General features: G+C 37.2%; 1 protein-coding gene and 1 long non-coding RNA gene across 9 annotated transcripts in view; one reads left to right on the top strand and one right to left on the bottom strand.

The window, feature by feature from the left end:
* The window catches only part of vn (vein), a 132,075-nt gene that overhangs the window by 96,145 nt on the left and 10,240 nt on the right, over positions 1-25,690 (bottom strand). For 2 of the 8 annotated variants that reach the window (XR_010557133.1, XM_065352209.1), the window contains exon 1: positions 19,781-21,782. The exons of 1 other annotated variant lie outside the window; for it this stretch is intronic. Coding sequence is in view for 5 of the 7 variants with exons in the window: in XM_065352209.1 (XP_065208281.1) it covers positions 19,781-21,278 (1,498 nt within the window). In the remaining 2 variants the exon portion in view is untranslated. Of the gene's footprint in view, positions 1-19,780; positions 21,788-25,690 lie in introns of those variants that run through there. 5 more of the 8 variants (XM_065352213.1, XM_065352212.1, XR_010557134.1 and 2 more) reach the window with 4 other exon arrangements.
* The window catches only part of LOC135837073 (uncharacterized), a 245,445-nt gene that overhangs the window by 14,373 nt on the left and 205,382 nt on the right, over positions 1-25,690 (top strand). The window lies entirely within an intron of this gene.

Here is a 25,690-nt window from a genome sequence, read left to right on the forward strand (position 1 = left end):
AAATTTAGAGAGTAGGATCCTATCTCCGTTTCTTGTTTAATCCTTGGCAAGGTCAATACCAACGCTTAAAACTTCATACCACTGTGCTTTGCTTTCTGAAAAATCCACTCCAAACACCAGCTCGAGCCAAAATCAACATAAAAACCAACTTCCAAACTTCTGCACTGCATCATTATACATCGAAACCCTTCATCGTCAACTTCCAGGAGCACTTCAGTCTCATAATAATATTATGTACAGACGTTTACGTAGGGCACATTGTATACGTATGTGTACATAGAGCACACGTAAAAATATACACAGATTGTTTCGACCTTCGATGCTCTCTCCTCATCACAACACACATCGCGCATCGCATCAACCAACGGGACCGATATGTCTGTCAGGCAAATCGAAATGTCGCACACACTATCGATAATACAGCACGTTTATAAGGTTATTTTAAGTCTCGACTTTTCCTCTCTCGCTCTGTGTTTCTGCAGCAGCTCCTAGTCCTAATCTACGATGACGACGACGACGACTACTATGACTCCACGGCGTTACTTTGTCGATGTTGAAGTATGACTATATGTACGTATAGTACTCCTCTGCGGCTGGATGTGTGTTGTATGCTACACACACAGTACGTGTATGTACACACAAATTGAGGGTGGAATCGTGTATATAGATTTGAATTGGCGCTCAGCCATTGAAATGTAGTAAAAAGTCGGGGCGCTAATGAAACGCGCGCGTAAAAGAGAAAGGGCCGAACGCGAACGGCGCGGCGTAATCTATTTCTATACAGTCTCTTGTGTGTATGTCGAGTCCCGAGTCCGGCACAAGCCACACTGTTGTTTTATATTACAACATATATGCGTACTTTTACAAGTTACACTTGCACACACATAACACAGCACACTGAGGCAGACTTCTCAGCACACAAGCTAAAGAGAGTCAGTCGAACCGTGCTCTCTTGTGTCTTTGGCTATATGTGTCCCTCCATCTCTGCATCTCTGTCGTACTCGTTTTTAAAGAGATTTTTATACATAAATACTGTACTATACTATAACTATACACTCTCTGCAGTGCACACACCAATGACAGTACACAACGACTCGCGCGCGACGCCGCCACCGTCGCTACCGCGCACCGCACCGGTCTCGCGAACCTTCGTACATATAAACCATTGCATTATGCTATCTTTATCGTCCCGAATCATTAGTTCGTCTGGCAAAGTACCCATTTTAAGTATATGAAGCTTCTCTTCTCTCAACTCGGCTATACAATATCGATGTCGTCGACTCTGTGAATCTCGCGAAGACGACGACAGTGTTTTATTCCCCAAATTCGAGATTACCTTCCCAGCAGTTCCACAATGGTCCATAGTCAGCATCTTTGGTGGTTTGAAGTTATACCAATTGTGAATCACCGTGGTTCCCTGGTTGGATTTTTTCAAAAATCTAAAGTTCCCAGATGGACTGGAGGCCAAATCATCGCATCGTAGCCACGTGCTCTTTCTCAATGATCAAATTAACTCGACTGCGGTGCGAAGTGGCCGGCTTATGAAAGCTAATAATTATTCAATCTCGTCTATGCAGGAATCAACTTCCTTGGTAACGCTAATTACACGTAAAGTGATACATATTCAAGTTCAGCACGCGAATTACTTTTAGCAAGTTGGTGTTTTTTTCAGCGATTACTCGATTTAGAGGTAGTTGTGTGCCTCAAATGTGTTGAAAAAAGAGGGTTCGTCCCAAGTCAATTCCCCGAGCTTTTTGCACTTGGGGTTGGTGAATTTTTCAGAAATTTTCATGATCAACATTCAAGTGCAAAAAGTTTGGTGATTTGACGTGGAATGACCCTGTTTTGAGAATTGTCTGACTTGAAGTTTTTTATATTCTTAGCACCTTTGTGGAGGGAAGGGGGGGGGGGGTGTCAAATTGATTTTTGAAATTCTGCATCAATCATTTTCATTTTTAAAGTGATCTCGATACCCGACATTTTTTTCCAAATTTTTGTAAAAATGATGGCTATTGCAGTAGGCCCGACAGATATATATTTATAAGTTTCAGCCGAACATTGTATGACTTGGAACCTGTTGTGTCTAAACTGATCAAAAAAGGTCAAACTTGGGGAACAGGGTTTTCTCGAAAATCATATTTGACCCCTGGAGTGGTGGGGGTCAAAGTTCAAAAATTACAGAAAGGTCATTTCATGGAGGGGCATATTCAGGCACCCAATGAATCAAAAGGGTCCAAAATCATACCATTGTTCACTACCGCCCCTGTAATCAATATATCCTAACTTCAGCTTCCTAGGTCATCCCCACCCTGTTTAAGGTGCAATTAAGGTGGACAAAATCTTATTTCAGTCCTATTACTGACCCCTCCCCCGCCCCTAAAATTGACCTAGGGGGGCTCAAATTTTCATTATACAATGGGAGGGTGCCACTTTAGTACTTTTTGCAGGGTTAAACTTTCCAACTCCATTTCACCCATTTTCAGGGTCAAAAAAGTGGATTTGTGGACTATTTTGCAAGTTTTCCGACGTTTAGGAAAGCCTGCAGCTCCTCCAAATTGAACCAGAGGATCCAAATTTTTACAGTACAATGAGAGGATGTGCCTAAATCGTCTTTTGTGGGTTTTGACCTTACAAACCAATTTGACCTCTTTCCGGGGTCAATGACCTAGAGGGTCCAAAACTTTTACAGTACAATGAGAGGATGTGCCTAAATTGTCTTTTGTAGGTTTCGACCTTACAAACCCATTTGACCCCTTTCCGGGGTCAATGACCTAGAGAGTCCAAAACTTTTACAGTACAATGAGAGGATGTACCTGAAGTGCCATTTTGTAGATTTCAACTGCCCGACCCTATTTGACCCCTCTCCAGGATCATAAAAAAGTGCATTTGTAGACTATTCTACCTATTTTATGTGTTACATGACCTTTAGGACAGCCTGTAACAGTGTAGCTCCTCCAAAGTGACTTGGGTCGTCCAAGTTTTCAAAGTGCAATGAAAAGGTGTCGTTGAAGTGCCTTTTGCAGGTTTCAATCTTAATATAATTTTAATTTTTCAATTACCTAGGTAATAAACACCGCCATCGTGTTTAAAAGCCCTCAAAGTTTTCTGTGCAAAAATTTGGCTTTTGCTACGACTTTTTGAAATTGTCAAGTTACACGGTGCAAGTTGCGCACCTCAAATTCAACTTTCGGCTTCGGCTGACATCACTGCCTGCTGTGCTTGGGTTAGAAAACTTCTCATCGTAACTGGAACAATACCTTAATTGGTGGTTGTTGACGGTGAAGGACTTCGAGCTTGATATGTGATGTTTGTCTGTACGCATGTTGTATAGTGTTTTTTTTTTCGTCCATTTTTTTTCTCATTCTCAAAATATAGCGGGCAATTTTTTGATAAACGCAAATATTAAACGAGTACAGCGCGCGGCGGCCGCAGGATATGACCACGAGACAAGGTCAGCTTCGTGAAATGAAATTTTTTTCTCGCCGAAGACGAAGCGATGAAAAAAAAAGAAAGAAAAATCGTGTAGTATACGAGACTGCGTCACTCTTAATTAGCATACAAGAAAACAAAATTCTCTACGGTGAGAACGCGAAATTTTTCGGACAAAATTTTGCGTTGTTGTAAGTCATCGCGGTACACGATACATTAAATGTTATTATCAAGGATACCATCATCATCATCATCATCGGTGTCATCGTGCTTTCTGAGCCTCATCGCCGAAGTACGAGTAAAACACAGCCGTAAGTTTCGTACTACATGAAGTTACACGTTAGTTCCTTATTATGCACAGAATATCGAATCGGAACCACACCGTCTTCCTCTTCTTGTCTTTATCGTTGAGCATCTTTCTCCTCTTACGCACCTCTCTTCCTATAAACACTTATAGTACAATGTTCCAGCGGTTATAAACGTCGCTATTCGGGCGTTAATAATTAATTCGAACCGACTATCAACCACAAAAGCCAAAACAATGTAAAATATTCTCTCAATTAGGTTACATCAAGACGCGTATAATATCTTATTAAAAGACTCAATACACATTTACTTGTATACACTCACACGCAGCCCGGTTTCACCTCTTTCTCAGCCCGTCTCACTCTAGCCTCTGTGAGATGGTGAAAGAATCGTATAAGAAGAGCGACGAAGACGATGCGATGATGACGATGATGCAGTTAATAAAACAATATTATATTTTGGACCTCACATAATGCTCTCGCCTCCTCCTCCTCTGCTCGTCGTCGAGAAAAGTATCTCGACGCGGTGAGGTGTGTAGGTACAATGTATATGTTTATGTGAAAGAGTATCGTATATATTTGATAACCATTGTATGACATGATTATAATTTATGTATCGGCTTCCCTTTTTCCCGATGCCTCTTTCTCTACGCTATAGTTATAAGACGTGTGTGTACACAAAAGGCTAATTGATTACACAGTGTAAACTCTCCAGTTGTGTACCTCTCTGCTCGCTCCTTTTTCTCCAGTTTACCAACGATGGAATATATTTTTTCAAACGCTTACCTACATTAAAAGTACCGCTCTCTCTTGTTTTAGCTCATCTCGGAGTTCGAGTTTTTTTTTTCTTTTACTCTGTGTGTGCTTTGGACCGACAGGGTAGAAAGGGAAAAAATACTTGAGACATTTGACCATCTTTCTTTCTGTACGTATCGTGTGTATTTTTTTTTCTCCGTTGGTACCATGGGAGGTAGTGAGATCGTGGGAGATTCGGAGTTAGGATTGATGCGGTTCGCTGCACGTACCTGCCCAAAGACCAAAGATGCGGCGTAAACCGAACTCATCTCGATCAAAGAGTCGAACATCGAGCGAGGAAATTGATGAACCTTTGAAACAGGCGACAATATGTGTTTTGCTGAGCCGGCTGGCCTGCCTGGAAAAATACGTCTGTTTTACTTTTTTCCTCAGGTGAGGTTCTTGGTGTTGGGAAGGTTCTCCTGTGACAGACTCAGATCTAGCAGGACGATCTATCTTCTTTCGTTATATCAAGTTTATAGAAATTGAACGGGACCAGATGTGCTTTTGAATGAAGAAACGGTGATATGGTGATTGAGGGAGGGGGAAACTCAATTTGAATTAGTGCATTTGTGAAATTTCGCTGATGAAAGCGGACGTGGTTGAATTGGTAGTTACAGCAAAATCATTAATTCGAGAAGTGAAAATGATCGATCAAGGGATTTTTTGCTGGTTTGATGGATATTGAAGGGGGGAGTGTGGGAGAGTGAAGGGGATTTGGTTTAAATTACTTTATTCAAAATTTCATAAGAATTCAATGAATCAAGTTGCTCGAAATATTTCAAAATCGATGCAAGAATCCTTGCAGGCTTTGATTAACTTATCACTGTCCGCAGTTGAGAAATTTTACATACTTATCTCAATTTTGGACTCACGAACCCTTCAAATGTTGTCCTGGACCACACTTCCAGGTTCCCCTATCTCCAAAATTAAACCCACCTTATCATGCAACACAACTTCCTCATCGCAGTCATCGCCACATTCAAATATACCTCCTTCTAATACCTCGTACCTCAAAATACAACTACCTGAATGATGTAATCCCCTGATCTATTTCGGTCCGATTTGAAAATAATACAATACACACGTACCTCGTATTTCAAGGATACCTCACGCGAATCATATTAGCTCCTGCAGCTACAGACACTTCATTTTCATTTTCGTACACAGCAAAATCATAAAAATTCCTCGTCTACACCAGGAACTAGGTTACTCGTATGATTTTTTTTTTTACCATACATGGTATTCTTATCCCATCGTCCTTACATGTCACATACTTATACTCGTGTATTCGTGAATCGTAACACCCTCCTGTTCCCCTACCTCGCCAAAACCTACACATACCATACTATGTGCAACTTCCAAGTCAAAAATAACTTTCGTTTTCTTTGGTACTTATAACCATAGCCGACTAACTTGTTCGTACAGGTGTGTGTGTGTTACCCTGGTCTCTAAAAACTATAAGCGGTAGGTAGGTAAGGTATCCACCAAAAAAAAAAAAAAAAAAGATTAATTCCCGAATACAACAATAATACTACGTGATATGAGTAATTCGCTCTCGTTAAGTCCAGCTCGTCGGTTCCCAAGTATATAATTACCTACACACGTACTAGATCCTGATTTCCAAAACCGTTAATCAAAATAATCGTGTGCGATATCCTGGAGTGTCAACTACACGTCTACCTCTACTCATACCACAGTATTTGCCAATGGCCACAATATGCGATGATAAAAAAAAAACACCCAGAAATGGGTACTTTCGATTTTCTTCTGCTGTGGAAGCGCAACAACTTGCGAGCTGCGAAAAAAGCTGCGATGAGAAAAATGTTGAACCAATTCGAAGCTAAGTATCTGTAAAGATAGACTATTCATTATTGGATATCATTAAGAGTCTCGCTGTCTCTCTCTCTCTCTGGCCACCCCCTCTCTCTAACTCTTTCTCTATTCTAGGAGTAATAAGGCGAACGTATTTTCATCGTGATCTTTATGCTTTATTGTCCGTATATCCTGTATTATTTCACGAAGATCGTTTTTACGAGTGCACATTTAATCCGCGACCGAACCGACGACGACGGGCGGCGCGACGCAGCGACGAGCAGTGGCAACTTCGTTGCTCGGGCTATTCCAGTCGTAAAATTTTCAAATTGCTTTCGTATTAGGTACGTAAAAGTATCTATATTCAATACACGTACTGGTCTGGTATCGTCGTCGACATTGAAAATTGAACTGTTTTCGATAGCCATCTTGTTTATACCCCTTTATTCTGTATTTATTTCTCGAAAATCAATATGTACCCATTTTTCACTATAGTCAGTAATAATACTTACGTTAGGTACTTTTCTCATAAACTAATTTTGTATTTTACTTCTAATCTCAACCCTGTAGATCCGAATTTCATTATTTCCAGATGATCTAGAATTTTTAATATTCTTCACCATGAATCAAACTTGTAAAAATTCAACCCTTGTCCATTCCTGATGTATTCGAATTGAAAATACACCATTTCAAAGAATCAGAACTGGTCAAATTTGATAAGAATTCAAAATATTTGAAATCAAAATCTCTTAGGAGGCTATAGAATAGCCAGAAATGTCAACATTTGGATCAGAGAGGTCAACGTTAGTTGGGGAGTGAATTTCCTTATAGATTTTACTAGAGGAAATTACTGTCATTGACCGCATTAAGGTGGAATGAAAAGGAAAACAAATCTCCCAAATTCTGAAAGGGAGACCGACAAAAAAATTTATAAATGCCTAGCCGCACAGAGGGATGAGCCAGGGCCCCAGGGGTCCTCAAATTTGTATAATTTCTTGAAAAAAAAATTGTTTTTACCATTTTTGGGTATAGTTATTAGTTACCCTTGCGAAACCTCAGTCAATCCCCTCCCAAAAAAAGGTGTGATCTGAATTCAAGAACTTCCCTGACTCATTGACTTTGAAATTTAATACCACTTTTAGTTGTCTACATGTGACTGGAAGGATGGTAGATTATGGATCATTAACACTTAGTATTTCAATTTTTCATAAATTATATTTAATTAGTGATTGGATATAGTATTATTGATACTTCGGGATATCGATATCGTCAAAATATCGAAGGTCTCATATCGATATATATTGGAAGTTTTTGACATTCATAAAAATACCATAAAACAGCTGATTTCTCATGAAAAGAGAAACTAAATCAACTCTAAGCTGTTTTTCTATTCCTTATTCTTTGCTTTTTCAGTATCTAGCTACCTATTTGACGCTTTTTAGTTTTTAAAGTAATGATGATGACGCAATGTCAACATCAAATCAAATCAACTTCATTTTTTGCAATAGGCAGCGTTGCTGCATTTACAAAGTCGACTTATGTACTAACAGTGTAGGAAATAATCAATATATAAAAAAATGAATAAATAACATGAAATAAATAACATGAAATAAAATGAAATAAATGCGCCATGTACAGCACCATACAGGCATAGGATCAGCACAGATATCCAAATAGACGCATTCAATGAAAATAATAGAAACCAAATAAGAAATAAAGAAAAAAGAAAAAAAAACAACATAATTACATGAATCAGAAAACAATACATTATAAAAAAGTGAGATTTCATGTACATTTATAAAGATTCTTAGAATTATTTACCACATAACATCGAAAAATTATCGGTTATACATAAAAATAAAAAAAGAAACAATGACGGTGTTTGAATGATCATGAATATTGAAAGATGATAGATCAAAATTACAAGTAGTTGCTGAAAGTTCAGTTTCTAATGTACTCAGTTATGTAACAGCGTCCATATACTCATCTATTGAATAAAATGCTTTTTTTAGTACTTAGTAGCCATTTTTTCAAAGTTTTAGAAAATAATTTTGTGCAATTGATAATTTTAATTTCAGTTGGGATTTTGTTATAAATTTTTGCAGCCATGAAGTCTATACTAACTTGGTGAAATTTAGTCCTGAATTGTGTGCTATGTAGTTGTTGGCTATTTCTAGTATAATGACTGTGTTGAGGGGTATGTAATTTCACTATGCCTTTCTTCACAATTTGGGATATCAGATATATGTATAAGCAGGGTAAGGTTAAAATTTCATTTGAAAGAAAGATATTCTTGCATGATTCTGTGACTTGCATTCGATAGATGATTCTTATTGCTCGTTTTTGTATTACAAAAATTCCATCCTACAGATTATGGCCCATGGCTACCATTAATAGCTGTAATAATTGATATTTTACCCTAAAAGAATCTGGAAATGCTCCAAAAGAGCAGAAAAACACCTCCCACAATAATTTGCAGAATTTTTGCATGACTTTTCAAAAATTTTCTGATATATATATTGAATGTCGGATTTTTTTCATATTATCGATAAATATCGGTACACTTGCATATCAATATTATATATTGACAAATGTCCAGGGCTTGAAAACCGGATAGATATCACTCTCGGTTTTGGTTTTATGTTTTTTGAAAAAGTAAAGGTTTCAGTTTTGGTTTTGGTTTAGGCTTTTAAAAATAATATCTCTCTCATTCCGGTTTTGCTTAAAGGGGTTGATTTGAAAGGAATTGGTTTCGGTTTTGGTTTTGGTTTTTTCCTTTTTTCTCCATTTTTTAGAGGGAAGAAGGCCAAGAAAGTGATCATTTTTTCAAATACTTTGTGTATGTGACTAGAAAGCGGCACTTTGGCAGTGCCAAATTTGTCAATTTTTTTAGTTTTCAGGCCTTTCCACCTTTAGCATTGGTTTTTACTTCATTTTTACCAAAAATGCAGTATTAAATTAGGCTAATTACCTGAAAAATTCCAAAACCAAAACCAATTCAGTTTTCAATTTGGTTTCGGTTTTGAATTTGAGAAAATAACGCTCCAGGTTTTGGTTTTGGTTTTAGTTGTGGGAAAATAACGCTCCTGGTTTCGGTTTTGGTTTTGAGCAATTTTAATCGGTTTTTGGGGGTTTCGGTTTGCAAGCCCTGCAAATGTCGATAATACCTCACCACTATATTTAATGCAGGCTAGACCAAGGTTATGATATTCACCAAGAAAGAAAAGACGAAAGGATAAAGAGACAAAATGATAAAATGACAAAAAGACAAAATGACAAAAATGACAAAAAGATGAAATGACGAAATGATAAAGAGACAAAAAGACAAAACGATAAAGAGATGAAAAGACGAAATGATAAAGAGACAAAAAGACGAAATGACAAAATGACGAAAAGACAAAAAGACTGGATGAAGGAATGAATAGACCTATTCACGTTTTAGCCAAATACACGATTGCATACCTTCCCCCTAAATTTCGTCAGACCACCGCATTAGCTGTTATTATATGATAAATACAGTAATTTCATTTTTTCTTTGAACTGAAGGGGTTTAGGAAAATTTTTGTCTAGATATAAATTAAAGAGGATAAAATTTCCCATCGATTGGTACATTTTTTTTCAATTTCATTGAGAAATGACGATTTTTACATTCTTTTTATGGACAAATTTTTTGGAGTGTCAACTTTAAATTGAAATTACGAAAAATTTCTAGTGGACGCATAGGTAGTTTAATAAACAAAAATGTTCAGCTTTTTATCCGCTTTCGAATGGTTTTTTACCGAAAGCGCTAGCGTTTACCATTCAAAAGTTTCTAAAGCTCAAAGTTGTAAAAAGTAGTTAATCGTAGTAAAAATTCGACTTTGAATTAAAATTACAAACAATTATGAGTGGACACATCGGTAGTTTAATAAACCAAAATGTTCAGAATTTCATCCTCTTTCGAATGGTTATTGACCGAAAGCGCTAGCGTTTACCGTTCAAGAGTTACTAAAGCTCAAAGTTGTACAAAGAAGCCAGGCGCGGTGAAAATCACAACACAATGAAGTACATAGAATATTACTAGTAAAGTTAGTAGTAAAGCTTTAGTAACTTGTGAATGGTAAATGCTAGCACTTTGGGTAAAAAATCATTTTGAAGAGGATAAAATTCTGAACATTCAGTATTAAAATACGTAAGCGTCCTTTCAAAAATTCGTGTAATTTTAGTTTGAAGTTGAATTTTCACTGCGCGTGACAAATTTTTACAACTTTGAGCTTGAATAAGTTTAAAACGGTAAACGCTAGCGCTTTCGGTAAAAAACCATTCGAAAGCGGATAAAATGCTGAACATTTTTGTTTATTAAACTACCTATGCGTCCACTAAAAATTTTTTGTAATTTCAATTCAAAGTTGACACCCCAAAAATTTGTCCATAAAAAGAATGTAAAAATCGCCATTTCTCAATGAAATTGAAAAAAAAAATGTTCCAATCGATGGGAAATTTTATCCTCTTTAATTTATATCTAGACAAAAATTTTCCTAAACCCCTTCAGTTCAAAGAAAAAATGAAATTACTGTATTTATCATATAATAACAGCTAATGCGGTGGCCTGACGAAATTTAGGGGCTATGAGAATACTATCCCGCAGTACGGTTTGTGACGTCAACGTGAATAGGTCTATTAATAAAAACATAAAATGAAATAAAATTTCAGTATTCAGTTCAATATTTAGTTCAGCGTTCAGTTCAGTTCAGTTCAGTATTCTGTCCAGTTCATTATTCGTTTCAAGTTCCAATGAAAGATGTTTGAGGGTTCAAATAAAAATTTTAAAAAGTTTTTGAAAAATGATGTTCTTCCATTGTGTCTATGCTTGAATGCGAATTACCAATACAATTTTTGTTCTTTTAACAGAACAGAACGCCTCTCTTTTTAAAAATTTTGATACCATTGATTGAGCTCAGCACGTTAAAATCTTGATTTTTCCCACTAAAAAACCAAAAAAAAAATTTCCCACCAAGTTTAAATAAGGACCACCCTATTGAGCACACAGTCATGCTTGGAAAAAAAGGGCACAACTGTAGATCTATATCTATTAATGATATTTGGAGGTCATGATCGAAAAAATGTGACACCCCCCCCCCCCCTCCCACCTGATCGCATGTGTAATTCATTTTTCAAGAATCTGGAAAATTGGAGACATTGATTGGGAAAACTTGGAAAAGTCAGGGAAAATCATTTCCATAAATGAGTGGACACCCTGTAGAAGAAAAACACTGTCAAGAAAGATTTCCCTCTTCAACTTCAGTACACTAATACTAATTTCAAAAATTACGCGTTGGCCGCGCGTCTCCTCGTCTCGTACGCACTTGGCGAGTTCAAAAACCTAAATTATTGGCACGAAAAGTCAATTACACAACAAGTATCCGGTTTTCGAAATTAATGTATGAAAAGTATACGCGACGATTTCGTCGCCGTCGTCGTCGCTCGTCGAAAGAAAACAGAAAGGAAGACGAACACCGTCATCCGACGTGAAGAGGTAGTAATGTAGAGAAAAATACGTACGTCGACGACGTCGACTGCTACTCGGATGCGAAGTATAGTGTGTTACAACGACCCTCGCATTAAATCGGCTGACTACGAAATTAATGATGTGAAATGTTTCTCACTGTTTCTTCTCTCTGTCTATGAATCTCTCCGCGTCTGTCCGCGGTTCACCCGCCGTGATTTCTTATCTCATCTCATTCGTGTGTTGTTTTTATTTTTACAATTTTGGTTTGGTGCGTCCACAATCCGACCAACCAACCGGCCGCACCACCGACGATAGCGGCGCGACGCTCGCGAACGAGATCGTGCCACCGTCAACGATAGCGTATAGTGTCGCGATTCGCGATTATGTAGCGTGGTGTTTTTATCGTCATTGTCCAAGATTTAAAAAAAATGAAAAATTTTTATCGCTGTTGGCGAAATTGCTATGCTCAGCTGATGGAACTAGGTTGTTGAATGTTTTGCAGAATGAATGATCGTGTGATCGATCATTGATTATATTTTATGCATTGATCTTCTTGCGAACTGTTGTCTCGATCCGTTCAATTCAAGTCCATAGTGGAACGTTCTGAACTGTTTTTTTTTTTTTTTTTTTTTTTTTGCAAAGTTTCCAATTATCTCGCGTTGTCATAAATAAATTAGCATTTTTCATTCGAATTTTTTCCAGAGGCTATGGCTAAAGGAAAATTATTTTAGTTCAGGGCAGAGACGTGCCGAAGGAAGGGATGGAGGGGGGTCTCACGACCCAGACAGAAAAATTCAGGCGAAAAGTTAGCAATTTTTGGGGCAAATTCGGTATAAGTTGAAAAAAGTTGGGAAAGAAATTGTGTAAGCTGAGAAAATCAAAGAATTATCGAAAACTATGGGTTTTTACTTCTTGACGTTGAAGTTACGAAAATCAGCTTTTTGCATAAGTTATTTTACTTTTCGAATTATCAATTTTTTGAAGCTTTTGCTCTCGCTTCGCTCAGGCAAATCTGAATTCTACTGCGCAATTTTTCAAAAATTTTAAAGGATAAAAAATTAACTTCAGTTTTAGAAACATAACCAAATTAATACCTGTAGGGTTAATAATGGTGCAAAATAGTGCAAAATAACGAAAAAACGTGCGAAATTTCCTCCAATAATACCAAATAGCACAAAATTTCGTCATTAATACATCTTATATTGAAAGTTATTTTTTTATACCTCACAAATTGTAAATTTTTTGAAGCTTTTGCCATCGCTTTGCTTATGCAAAATCGAAAATGTTCTGTTTTCTTTTCGAATTTGATTTTCAAAGGTCAAAAACATGAAAAAATTGCAAATTTTGGATTTTGGATTTCATTATCAACCTCGCAATAGAACCATTCGAATTTTTTGTCGAGTATAAAAGCATCGTTTTTGAACATTTAAAATTATTCAACATATTTTTTGTTTCCAGCTCCCCCTTCCAAAATCTGTTCAAACCACAGCTGGCTAATTAGCATTAAAATTCTAAAGGGGGGGTCTGGGGTTAAAAATTGAGGATAGCTGGCGAAAAATGTTGGGAAAATTTCAGTCTCAACCCCCTCCCTCCTCCTTCCTCCCCTTGTCACGACACATCACTTCGTCACGCCTCTAAGCTTGAATCTTTTTATCTTCCATAAACTCGCTCGTGAACTTGAAGGATTTTTGGTTTAATTTAACTAAAGTCCTTGATTCTTTTTTGGTGTTTAAGATCAAAATTATCTGAAAAAGAAATTCTTGAGGAGGGTAGTGGTAAATATGTCTTAGACAGGAACAAGGAGATCATTACTTCGGATATCGTATCCAAATTATGTTCTTTGACAATCGATTGAAATGCGGCAAAATTCTGTCGAAAAGATCCGATTATTTGTTTCAACGTCGCTCGTTTTTCCATCGAAGGCTGATTTAAGAGAGCTGACAGATGCGACGATACTTGCTGATGCGGATCATTGTAGTGGAGGTTGATAATATCCCAACATTCGTCCTATGTATTTTCAGCAATATCGAGATTCTTTATCAGGCTCAAAGCTTCACCTTCGAGGTACGAGTGTAATGTTATTTTTCAATTTGGTGATTGACAAATTATGAATCACAGTAGTAAAGCTGTTTCGGAATGTGAGCCAATCTGCTTGAGTACCAGAGAATTTTGGCACATTTAACTTAGGCAGCTTAACGTCTTTTTCATCGGTATTAACTTCTTTTAAATTGGTAAGCTGCTGCAGAATCTTGTTTCGGTTATCTTTATATAGCTTTGTAAAGGCAGCGCGTTGAGCCAAATCAATGTTGCCATCCAGCTCTGCATCAATCGATTTTTCGTCGTATTTTGTTTTTAGCAGCTGCAGGTCTTTCAGTTCTTCCTCGAGTATTTCTTTAACATTTGGGATCGGCTCGTTTTCGTCTGTACTCTTTTTGAGACCATTATAGATGATGGTACAATATGACTGGTTGTCGTCAAAACTGCTTGTTGATGAATTTCCATCGTCGCCAGTACCGTCGTCGTCTTGCTGAGCGGATGACTGCTCATTTACTGTTGATTGCCATCTGCTAGAAGACATTCTGCATCCGGCTCGGAGGACCAATTTTTGGTTGATAACTAAAGAAATTATGGACTGTATTGTATGAGAATGAATTTACTTATGAACGTTATTAAAGAATACAGCGTAAAGTTAATTTATAATATATTTGCTTAGCAAACCTTAAGTAAGACATATTTACCAAAATTCTGTTCTGTTTTTGAATTTTACCACGAAGAATAACACGAAAAAATTGGGAATTTTTGATTTTGGGTTTCAGTACCAACCTTGCAATAGAACAATTCAAATTTTTCGTCAAGTATTAAAATCATCGTTTTTGTACATTTAAAATTATTAATTTTTTTCAATTTTTTTTGTCTCCATTCTGATTAATTAGCATGGAAAATACTGGATGCAGGAGGGAGGGGGGTGGCCTGGGTTGACAAGTTGAAAAAAATCAGACGAAAAAAGTTGAGAAAATTTCAATCTCCTCCCACCCCACGACACATCACTTCGTCATGTCTCTTGTTCAGGCACAAATTTGTGCTGAAAAATTTATCAATATAAAATCGACTTTTTTCATTATACTAAAATAGACCAGAAATTGTTTTCATTCCAAATCAAGAAAGATCCATGCTCTCTTCCTAATCCAAATTATTTAAATGGGGGGGGGGGGGTGAAGGGAGTTTGATTTTGGTAAATTAGCTCATTTCGAAATTTCATTAGAAATTCAATGAATCAAGCTGCTCGAAATATTTCAAAATTGAAGCAAGGATCCTAGGAGGGTTTTATTAAATTACGATCACTGTTCGCAGGTGAGAAACTTCACGACGAAAACGGAAAATAATTTCAACACTTTTCAGTATTTTTCAATCAGTTTTATCATCCTTACGCAATTTCATCCAATTTACTACGAAAATTACATCACTTGTAAGTACACTTGAAACCTGCACGAAAACACCCACTTGTGAAAAAAAAAATTCGCCGGTCGTAACCTCTTTAAAATTACGAATACGACCAGTGTCATCGATCTTATCGCAAACAATTTCGACTTATGGAAGACCATTGACGCTACTTCCCCTCGCCACCATCCAAGTACAGAGCGCAGCGTTCGCCACAGGTGAAGCACACTTTGTCATCGATTGATAAAGAAAGAAACAAATAAAGATAGAGAAAAGAAATTACTTGGACTGAACAAACAATATACCTATTCGTACCATCGTAAGCGATATTCGATTGAATGGCTCACGTTGTCAAGACTCGATGAGAGGAGAAGAAAAAAAAAAGAACAACAACAAACGTACGACCTCCGCAAATTAAGATATTAAAGACCGTTTGATGAGTAATTTATGTCCTGGTAATAGTCATATATGTTTATAATAGATTTTCGTCCGGATTTACGTCTATTACTGTCTTTCTGCTGTCTTTGCACTCTCGAGTTGGAGTATTTTTACGTTGGTCGCTTGCTCGCTCGGTGTTGATTTAATATCAACATATTTAGAGTGTCCTTTTCGGCGTCAGGCGATGACGGTTCTCATCGACGACGATATTTATACGATCGCGAATTTCACACACTAATTCGCCTGTTGTCTGTTGTTTGTTGTGCGAAACTTACGACAACGGCGATACTAATCTTCAAAGACGATAGAAAGTAGGAGCCCGCAATGATGCTTCCATGCTGCAGCCGCTGCCGCCAGCATCGCCGCCGCGACTCTATGTTCACTTACGAGAGATAGCGGTAAACGTAAAATGGCATCTGGAATAATGCAGAAAAGATAAACCATGTGGCCTATCAAGTCGCCAGACTAAACAATTCCATATAAAGAGAAGACAGCCGAAAAAGGATATAATATAGCCAATAAGGAGATATCTAGCCATCCAGTGTTAAGTTGTTCTGGAATCGTGTAATTGCGCTATCAACCATCATATTGTAACTTTTAAATGACAATTATTGTCATATTGACGAACACCATCGACCATATCATTCCCACATACCTCTCCGCCGCCTCCTGCCTGTCTTCGTACTCGCTCATAATGCCATTTTTTTCCTCACTTTTTTTCGTTCATAAATTCGATTTCGCTTTTCATACAGTCATACACCTACTTCCCTTGCAGCATCTATAGCACTCGATGAGGTATTTACCATTTACCAGACGTTCATTCTTCTGAACCTCTCGAAAAAATAAAAGATGAAAGAAAAGAAAACTAAAACCGAAAGCTCGCCGCGGATACGACGTATGCGTCATCGTCATTCAATCGAGTACGATTACACGTAATAATAAGCATACATGTATGATATAATTTTTCGAAATACGGATTCTTTTTCTATACTATCAAACACTTATTTCTTGGTAGTTTCGCAATATTCCTTAATGTATACCTGCGTCAGCAATCTTCATCGTCGCACTTGATAATGTGAGAACTAAATCATCATCGATTGCTCTTTGTCATAATCGTACTGCCAGCATACAAATTGGCGAGAGGTAGGTCTAGGTATACATCAGCTGCAGTAATTGTTTTATTCTGCGGTTCGAGATTAGCCAATATTTATGTTCGATAAATTATACCGACGTAGGGTACTCGAGTACATATATTTCAATTGTCGTCGAGTCAATTGGCGCCGTAATACGATCCAATAATAAATTTGACTATTGATCGTTTGCAAAGTTATCAAGAGTTAAACTAATATTATTTCGCATTCGACTTCCGAGTACAATATGATTCAATTTTAACGATAACTCATTGTTAGCCTTTCAAATGGGTATTACACCGCCACGAGCCTTTCCGGTGATGAAACAATTTATTTTTATCAAAAAATGGTGTATTTTTTGATAATGTTACCTATTATTGGTTTGAACTTTGAGTCATTTTTTTTTTTTTTTTTTTGTTTGGTGCTGGATGATTTTTGTTCTGGAATTTTTGGCTAGTGCTGTGACGAGCGATTGTTGCACGAAATTTCGCTATGTCAATTGAATTGCATCAGACAATTTATTTTCTTCGAAATTTTGTGATACGTTTTCCTTCATAGTCGCTGCTCAAATGAGATTCTTAGGAGGGACTCAACTCGTCAGTGGCTTAGTCACTGAGTTCAATCAAATATACATTCATTTTCAAATTCCTCAGTGCCACAGATTTTCATTGAAAAAAATTGATGATTTGGAGATTCTGAAGGGTCAAATCCGAAAATTAAACTTGTATTTGAATGTTGCGACCTCAAATTAATGGAAAATGACAAATCATATCAATTTTTACCATAGTTCAAGATTTTTAACGAATTACGAATGCATTTCACGCGACGTCATTTTCAATTTTTCGGCATTTTGACCAATTTTGGGAGCACTGATGAAAAGAAGTGAGGAGTGGGAGGAGGGAGAGGGGTCACAGCAGTCGCGAGTTGAATCGAAAAAATAAATCTATTTGAACTCAGCACCTAAGAATTGGTAACGGTTGATATGATACTTTACAATGGAACATTTTTGACTTTTGATCAGAATATTGTGAGCCTAACTTCGCCTATCCCGGATGTCTAATGGTCATAAAAGTCATCAAAGTCATGAATATTGCTCGAAACACACTTAAATATTTTTTAAAAAGCTCATCAAATGAAAAAAAATGAAAAATGTTCCAAAAATCAAAAAAATGAAAAAACAGAAATACCTAATTTTTGATCCTGTAAAAAATGGCAATGCTGTTCGATTTCCTCGCAGTTTCAAGTTGATTGATTTTTTTAGGGCGGGGCGAGGGGGCATTTTCATGTGGTAAAAATGTGAAAAATAGGTCATGAAAAAAGGTCCTGATTTTTTGACTGGAAGTTTTCTGAACATCGATTTGTTGAAAAGATGGATTTTATAGAAGAAAGAAAATCGGACATTTTTCAAAAATTCGTAGTGAAAAGTACATACATAATGATACGAGGCTTGAAAACGTCTTTCGAGAAAACCTCTCTCAAGATGTCCTCCAATTTAAACGAAGCCTTGATTTTTGAAAACGAAAATGGTGTGAAACTCCTTATAACTGAAACTTCAGTTACCCAAATTGGAGAAATCGAAAATCGCGGTGGAGGCTCCAGAATAGCTCGAAATACGAGCCAGGGTGTCTAAAGGTCATAAAAGTCGTGAAAAAGTATAAATTTTGTTCGAAACACATTTGAAATTTTTTTAAAAACCCATAAAATTAAAAAAAAATAGAAAAATCAAAAAATCTAAAATCAACAACAAAAAAAAAAATGAAAAAACTGAAATATTTACTTGCCTACAAGTTTAAAAAAATTTCCTCGCAGTTTCAAGTTTTTTTGTTTTTTGAGGGAGGGGGGTTTTCATGCTGTAAAAATGTAAAAAATAGGTCATGAAAAAGTCATGATTTTTTGTTTGGGAGTTTTGTTAGACACCCTGCGAACAGGAAATCTTCGAGTTTTTGAATATGCTGGGCAAAAAGTTGCACTCGAGGTGTCCGACTGGAAATCGACTGAAATGCAGATGAAACATTGTACGAGGTCGAGAATTAACCTCAGCTCGATTTTTAACATGCCAAATTCAATTTTTCAAAACAGGAAAATTTATTTTGAACTGAAAAATTTTTGTCTTACCGATCACTTTTTCCAAACACTGAAACATTTACGTACTAAAATTTTTGTTGCTGTGTTTCTTTTTGCATATTGTTCTGTTTGTTAGATGTTTTGCGTGACAAGTAACTCGTAAAAAATCAAATCGATCTACGACAGGGTGTTCAAGAGCTCATGCAGTGCTAAAGTTGATTGTTTTTCTCACCTGATTGAAATTTTTACTCGCTATTTCATTGATGAAACAAAAAATTGAAATGGTGAAGTCGTACCTACGTATTAAAAAATCAAAGTGTTGAGGTTCGAATTCAGCACTATCAGAAACTCGAATTTTTTAATTTTTCTGTGAAGATGGATTAAAGATTAGTCATGTACTTCCTCATGAAAATAAGTCAGAAATGAAAGTGAGAAATTTGGGAAAAAATATTTTTGCGAGATGATTCCACCCAAAAAGGTCAAAGAGATTATCCTATGGGACTTGAGCAGGTTCCAAAAAAAAAAATTAACGCAGGAGAGTGAAAGTTGTGAATTTTTTAAATCAATTTTTCGCTGGAAATCATTTATTTGACGATGATTTTGAAACTTATTTTGTTCCTAGCTTCCCTTCCTTCCCTGTATGGTCGATATCACTTGAGATTCAATGAGTAATTTGATAAATGTAAAGGACCTTTGCAGTGATCTTTAAAGGTCCGATCATGGAAAATTCTGGTCATCTTACCCCCAAACGCGCACCTATTGGAATTGAAAGTAGGGTGGGGAGGGGGAGTCGATGTAGAAATACAAATATATTTTATTTTGTAAAGTCATAACTAAACAATCAAAAACCATGCACAATGTCTCAAGTACATACTTACCACAATTCCGGCACAGCACGTCTCGTACAGCTTGTAAATTTCTCTTCGTTTTGGGCACCGGTTCGCCTAGAATGGTGTAGTTATGCGGTCCGATCCCGTTAACGAAGACGATGTACCTTCTGCCTCTCTTAATATTGGCTTTGGTGAGATCTCCGGGTCTCCTGGTATAGTTGTACCTTTGCACGCAGTGAGCCGTCGGTTTCGTAGTGGTGAGCTTTTGCTTAAAGTACAGTCGAACTTGGGTCCGTATCCGGAGTGAGTTTTGACCGTTGCTTTGGTCTTTGTGCACATGCTGGACGACGAAAGTGACCCCGTATCTGCCACCGGGGTCGCGTACCGAGCTCTTTGAGCCAACCTTACCCTCGAATATGGTTTCGGCCATGTACGCTCGGGCGGATATCTCGTTGGTTTCGTCTCCGACGTGCGAACAAGGCGATATCAAGGAACTGGTCGTCGACGAAGACTTAGAAAAACTACGACTTTGGCCGCTATTTTTGCTACTACCGCTGCCATTGCTGCTACCACTGCTGGAAGAGTAGTCATCAGCTACTGGGGCTGGGGCTGGGGCTGGTGGGGCAGCGTAGGGGGCTGAAGCTGCCGATAATGCGGATGAAGTGGCGTTATTGGTGGCGGCCAGAACATTATTGTTGTTGTTATTATTATTATTGGTAGTATCGGAGATTCTGTACGGTTTGTAACTTCGTCCTATTCGACGACGTTTTAAGAGGAACTCGGGTTGTTGATGAGGTGGTTGCTCGGAGGACGTCTCGAGCGACGTCGACGACGACGACTGACTTTGTAGGAACATTTCACCAGTACTATTTACAGTATTTTGAAATAAATTATTACTATTATAATTACTAATATCCATATTACTATTATTGGGACGACCATAATATTGAAGAAGCGTATTATGCTGGGCGTCGAGCTGCTGCTGCTGTGACCGCTGCTGCCGCTGCCACAGCGACGTCGACGATGATTTATCGTAAATTGATAAACTAGTAACGTTGCTCGAGGTGGCAACAGCCGCTGCCGGGTCGACCGCGGCGATATTATTTACATCGTTCATTAGATTATTTAAATTATTAACTGACTTAGAAACGTTTTGCTGCTGGTTAACCTTTGTCGTTAACATTTTATTATAATTATGATGGTGCCGAAACAGCACCGGCGTACATGATACGTACAGCGAGGATTTAGTATGAGGCCAAACGTCGCTCGAAATTATCACTAGAATTAGAAAAGCGATCGAAAACGGATTCGGGCTTATTCTTAAATACGGTATTTTAAAATTTGAAATTAGTTCTTTGCATCGTAATCGATATTCGTGTCTTTTTAGCTTACGTCGATTTTTTAGCTTTTTCACGCCGTCTTCTTCGCCATCACTGCAGTCGTCGTCGTCGTCTTGATCTAGATAGCATTCGGTGGTCGCCTCGATCCTCGGCATTGAAGGATCCGAGGAGGCGACTGACGAGGATTTTCTGGCGAAATTCTGCATTTTTTTTTTCTACGTGGGGTGTCTGGTTTTTACAGGCTTATGTGCCTCCGATGCATCGTTTCTGCCCTCGTGGCTCGGTTATTTATATGCTTTTTTAAAAAGGTGTAAACGATGAAAAATTGCTGACGAATGTGGCTTCTTCGGTGTGTGAAGTGATGGTGTTGATGATGATGGAGGTGAATGATGAAGGGAAGCACTAACCAAATTTTATTCGATACATGTTCGAAGAGGTATAAAATCGACGAACGAGCCAACGAATTGAAATAAAAATAACGCAGCACATCCGCGACACACGATACTACAATGATAATTCTTACATGATCATATATGTAAGGTAGAGTGGGGTAATTGCAAAAACGGGGGAATTGCAAAATTGTGACCTAATGCAAACAAATATCAATTTTCTGGTTGTGCCAACTAGGGGGTGTCGAAGCAACGACCTTTACCGACATATTCACCTGGTCACAACTCGCGGGGTTCAACTTGTCACTCACAAGGGAACTACCTGAACCGGCAGAAACGAAAATGAACGAATCAAAGCTAGATCGGAAGGGGACCACCTCAGGACCCCAAATCCAAAATTTCAAGTGCTAAAGTTGATTTCTCGATTTTTGGTGAATTTTTGAAAATTGAAAAATCTGAAAAGTTATCAATTAATACCAAAAATAGAAAATATTGATGAAAAATGGAATTTTCTCGGGAAGTGGCTCAGATGGTGTCCCTAACTCACTTACGACCATCGAAATTTGTAAAACCTCAATTCCAGTCATTCTGGAGCCTCCAGCGATTTTTTATCATTTCTCCAGAAACTTGAAATTGCTGTGGAACGGCTAAAAATCAACTTTATCACAAATAACTTTATTTGGGGCCTATGTGGGTTGCCTTTAACCGTTTTTTGCGGTTGTCGCGAAAATCGGCGTCTGCCGGTTCAGATGTTTGTCATTTTTTTCCAGGCAGTGGCCAAAAAAACACATCTGAACCGGCAGACGCCGATTTTAGCGACAACCGCAAAAAACGGTTAAAGACAACCCACATAGGCCCCAAATAAAGTTATTTGTGCTAAAGTTGATTTTTAGCCGTTCCACAGCAATTTCAAGTTTCTGGAGAAATGATAAAAAATCTCTGGAGGCTCCAGAATGGTCGAAATGGAAGTTCCACCTATTTGGAACGTCGAAAATAGGTCAGAGCTCGATTTCGGATAGGTAGCATCGTAAAAGATGGAATATCTAACATTTTCAAATTTTGTCATTTTTTCCAGTACCTAGTCAAAAATACACATCTGAACCGGCAGACGCCGATTTTCGCGACAACCGTAAAAAATGGTTAAAGGCAACCCACATAGGCCCCAAATAAAGTTATTTGTGCTAAAGTTGAAGGGTTCCTTTCCAAGTCGGCCTAAGTCCATTTTTATCATTTTTGAGTTAGCAGCGCCATCTGCTGGTACAGGTCGGTTAACACCTTTATCACCTTGTCCCAACACCTGGCGTTACTTTTTTCGCTCAGGAGCGCTGTTTTGCCGGCTCGAAAAAACAGCTGATTATTCCAAAGTGGCCTAAATCCATTTTTTACGAGTATTTGTATACAAGTGCGGTTGTGCCGGTTTTTTTTTCAAGTTTTTCAACGATTTTCGAGAGACGAAATTTGAAGGTGCTTCGAATGAAATTGTTTCAGAAATGTATTAAATTAATGATTCGTGAATTTTTTTTTGAAAAAACGCGTTTTTCAGCTCTTTTTCGAAATTTTTAACATCAGATAATTCCAAATGGGCCTAAGTCCACTTTTTCTGACTGTTTGACGCGCTCTGGAGCTGAAAATACGCAAAATTAAAAAAATACCAATACGGTACTTTAAAGCAGAAAGATCAAGCTTCACAACCATATAATCACATCATTTATTATTGAAGCGGAAGGGCGAGAAAAACACTTATTTGTGTTTTTCTCGAAACGAAAAAAATGGACTTAGGCCGACTTGGAAAGGAACCCTTCAGTTGTTTTTTAGCCGTTCCACAGCAATTTCAAGTTTCTGGAGAAATGATAAAAAATCGCTGGAGGCTCCAGAATGACTGGAATTGAGGTTTTACGAATTTCGATGGTCGTAAGTGAGTTAGGGACACCATCTGAGCCACTTCCCGAGAAAATTCCATTTTTCATCAATATTTTCTATTTTTGGTATTAATTGATAATTTTTCAGATTTTTCAATTTTCAAAAATTCACCAAAAATCGAGAAATCAACTTTAGAACTTGAAATTTTGGATTTGGGGTCCTGAGGTGGTCCCCTTTCAATCTAGCTTTGATTCGTTCATTTTCGTTTCTGCCGGTTCAGGTAGTTCCCTTATCAGCAGCAAACACTTTTATCAAAGCATGTTGAAACCACTCATAAGTAAAGTGAAAGGGGTTTTTTAAAAAAATGCATGTGAAATAGAAAAAACTGTCAATTTATCTGGAATTTTCGCGATTTAGGGTCATGAAGGAATGAAGTGTAAGGTAAGATATCGCAATTTGAACTTTTTTTTTTCATTTTGGCCGTAAATTGCGTTTTTGCAATTACGCCAGAAAAAATCGACTCGGGGTAATTGCAAAAACGATTTTTTTTTTCATTTTTGCACTTACCACAAATATTTTTTTACTCAAAATAACTTGAAAATGGTTCGAAATACCTTAACAAAAAAAATAAACTTCCACGGTCACATGATGAGTTACATGTTAGAGAAGTGATTAACAGTTTTACTGAATTTTCAAATTATTGCTCCTTTTTGATGTTCTACTGATATATTTGACGAAAAATGTATTTCTATGACGAGTTTTTTACATAAAAAACATCAGAAATGACCAATAGTTGATTTTTTGTTCATTTTAGCGAGTTTTAAAAAAAATAATTTTTCAACATTTTTTCACTCCTGTAAAATTTTTTTTGGGAAGAGGAAAACTTATCGAATTTTTCACCGAATCAAGACCACGAATACATCAAAAGTTAGCAAATGACACGTAGAATACAGTGAGTGTGTTAAAAATGCAAAAAAATACAAAAATAAAAAAAAATATTGCCCTTTGCATTTACCCCATGTTGGGGTAAATGCAAAAGTCGATTTTCAAATTTTCAAATTGAAATTTTCTCCACGATTTGTGGACCAAATTGTACCCAAATTTTACCATTGATAGAGAACCCCCTGAAGTATATGTGGTACAAATTTCAGCTTCATCCGTGCAATAGTCTTCTCACAGCGCCCTCTCAAAGTGTCACTAATCAAAAAGTGCTTTGCAATTGCAATTACCCCACTCTACCTTAGATATTTAACGAATATGGGGCTACGAATCGCGCAAAAAATCGATAAATAAAACAAAAATCGCGCAAAAATTGACGAAAAAAAAATTGAAATAACACAAAAAATAAAAATAAAGCGCGAAAAAAAATAATTCGATAAGCCAATCGCACTTGAAAAAAATTGAAATTAAACGATTAAAAAAAATTACTAAAAAAAAAACCAAAAATAAACTAAAAATAGAAAAACATTTTACGAAAAATACGTAACTGACGACGCGATACTAATCAGTCGGTACTTAGTAATGCGTTCAGATTACTCCGAAGTTGTGAAGGCAACTGCAATAGTCGAGCGTATAGTAAAAACGTGCGGTACTGTACGATATCGCGGTACCTGTCGGTTGCTTTAGAAACGAGATCTGTATCGAAGCTTCCGAAAAAAAAATATCTCAAATAATTTGTCGGACGCGGGTTTTTAACGCGCGAGTGCGGCGAGACGAAGACGCGAAGGCGGCAGTCGTCGGTGGTGGCCAAGAATTTTGAAGCAATCGAAAAGGGTGGGATTTATCGGCACGACAGTTTAGGGTGTTTCAACGACGAAAAAAGGTAGTTTTCACGACGAAGTAATATAATGCCCGGCCACATAAGAATTGAACGACAAAAAAAAAAGTTGAAGGACGAAATAAGTTTATTCAGCGACCATATAAAAATTGCACGACAACATAAAAAATTCAGCGACGGAAATTAAAAAGATTTTTAAAAAATGCACGACATTCTTGTAGAAAATAACGACGAAATCTTGAACATGTGTTTCTTTCTTAAATATAAAAATTAATCGATCATGTAGATATGTAATGGGACGAAATACATCCATCTACCTCTTCACTGCTTCAGCAACGCTTTCTTAGCCTTACTTGTTGAATACGATCTTAACAGAACTTGAAAGTTGTAAGTACAAGTACATATTTTTTATTTGAACTACATACTTAATTGTGTACCTACTACCTTAGGTAATTGCTATAGAACATTTATCTGCACAAATCCACTTAATTTCTCGGCCATTTTTCAATTTATGATATTTTTTTTCTAAATTCGCGCATAATTAAGTATATTAAGTAGATCACCCCAAAATGAAAGTTCTTAATTCAATTTA

This window comes from Planococcus citri, chromosome 2 (assembly GCF_950023065.1).
Source record: "Planococcus citri chromosome 2, ihPlaCitr1.1, whole genome shotgun sequence".
Taxonomy (NCBI): Eukaryota; Metazoa; Arthropoda; class Insecta; order Hemiptera; family Pseudococcidae; genus Planococcus; species Planococcus citri.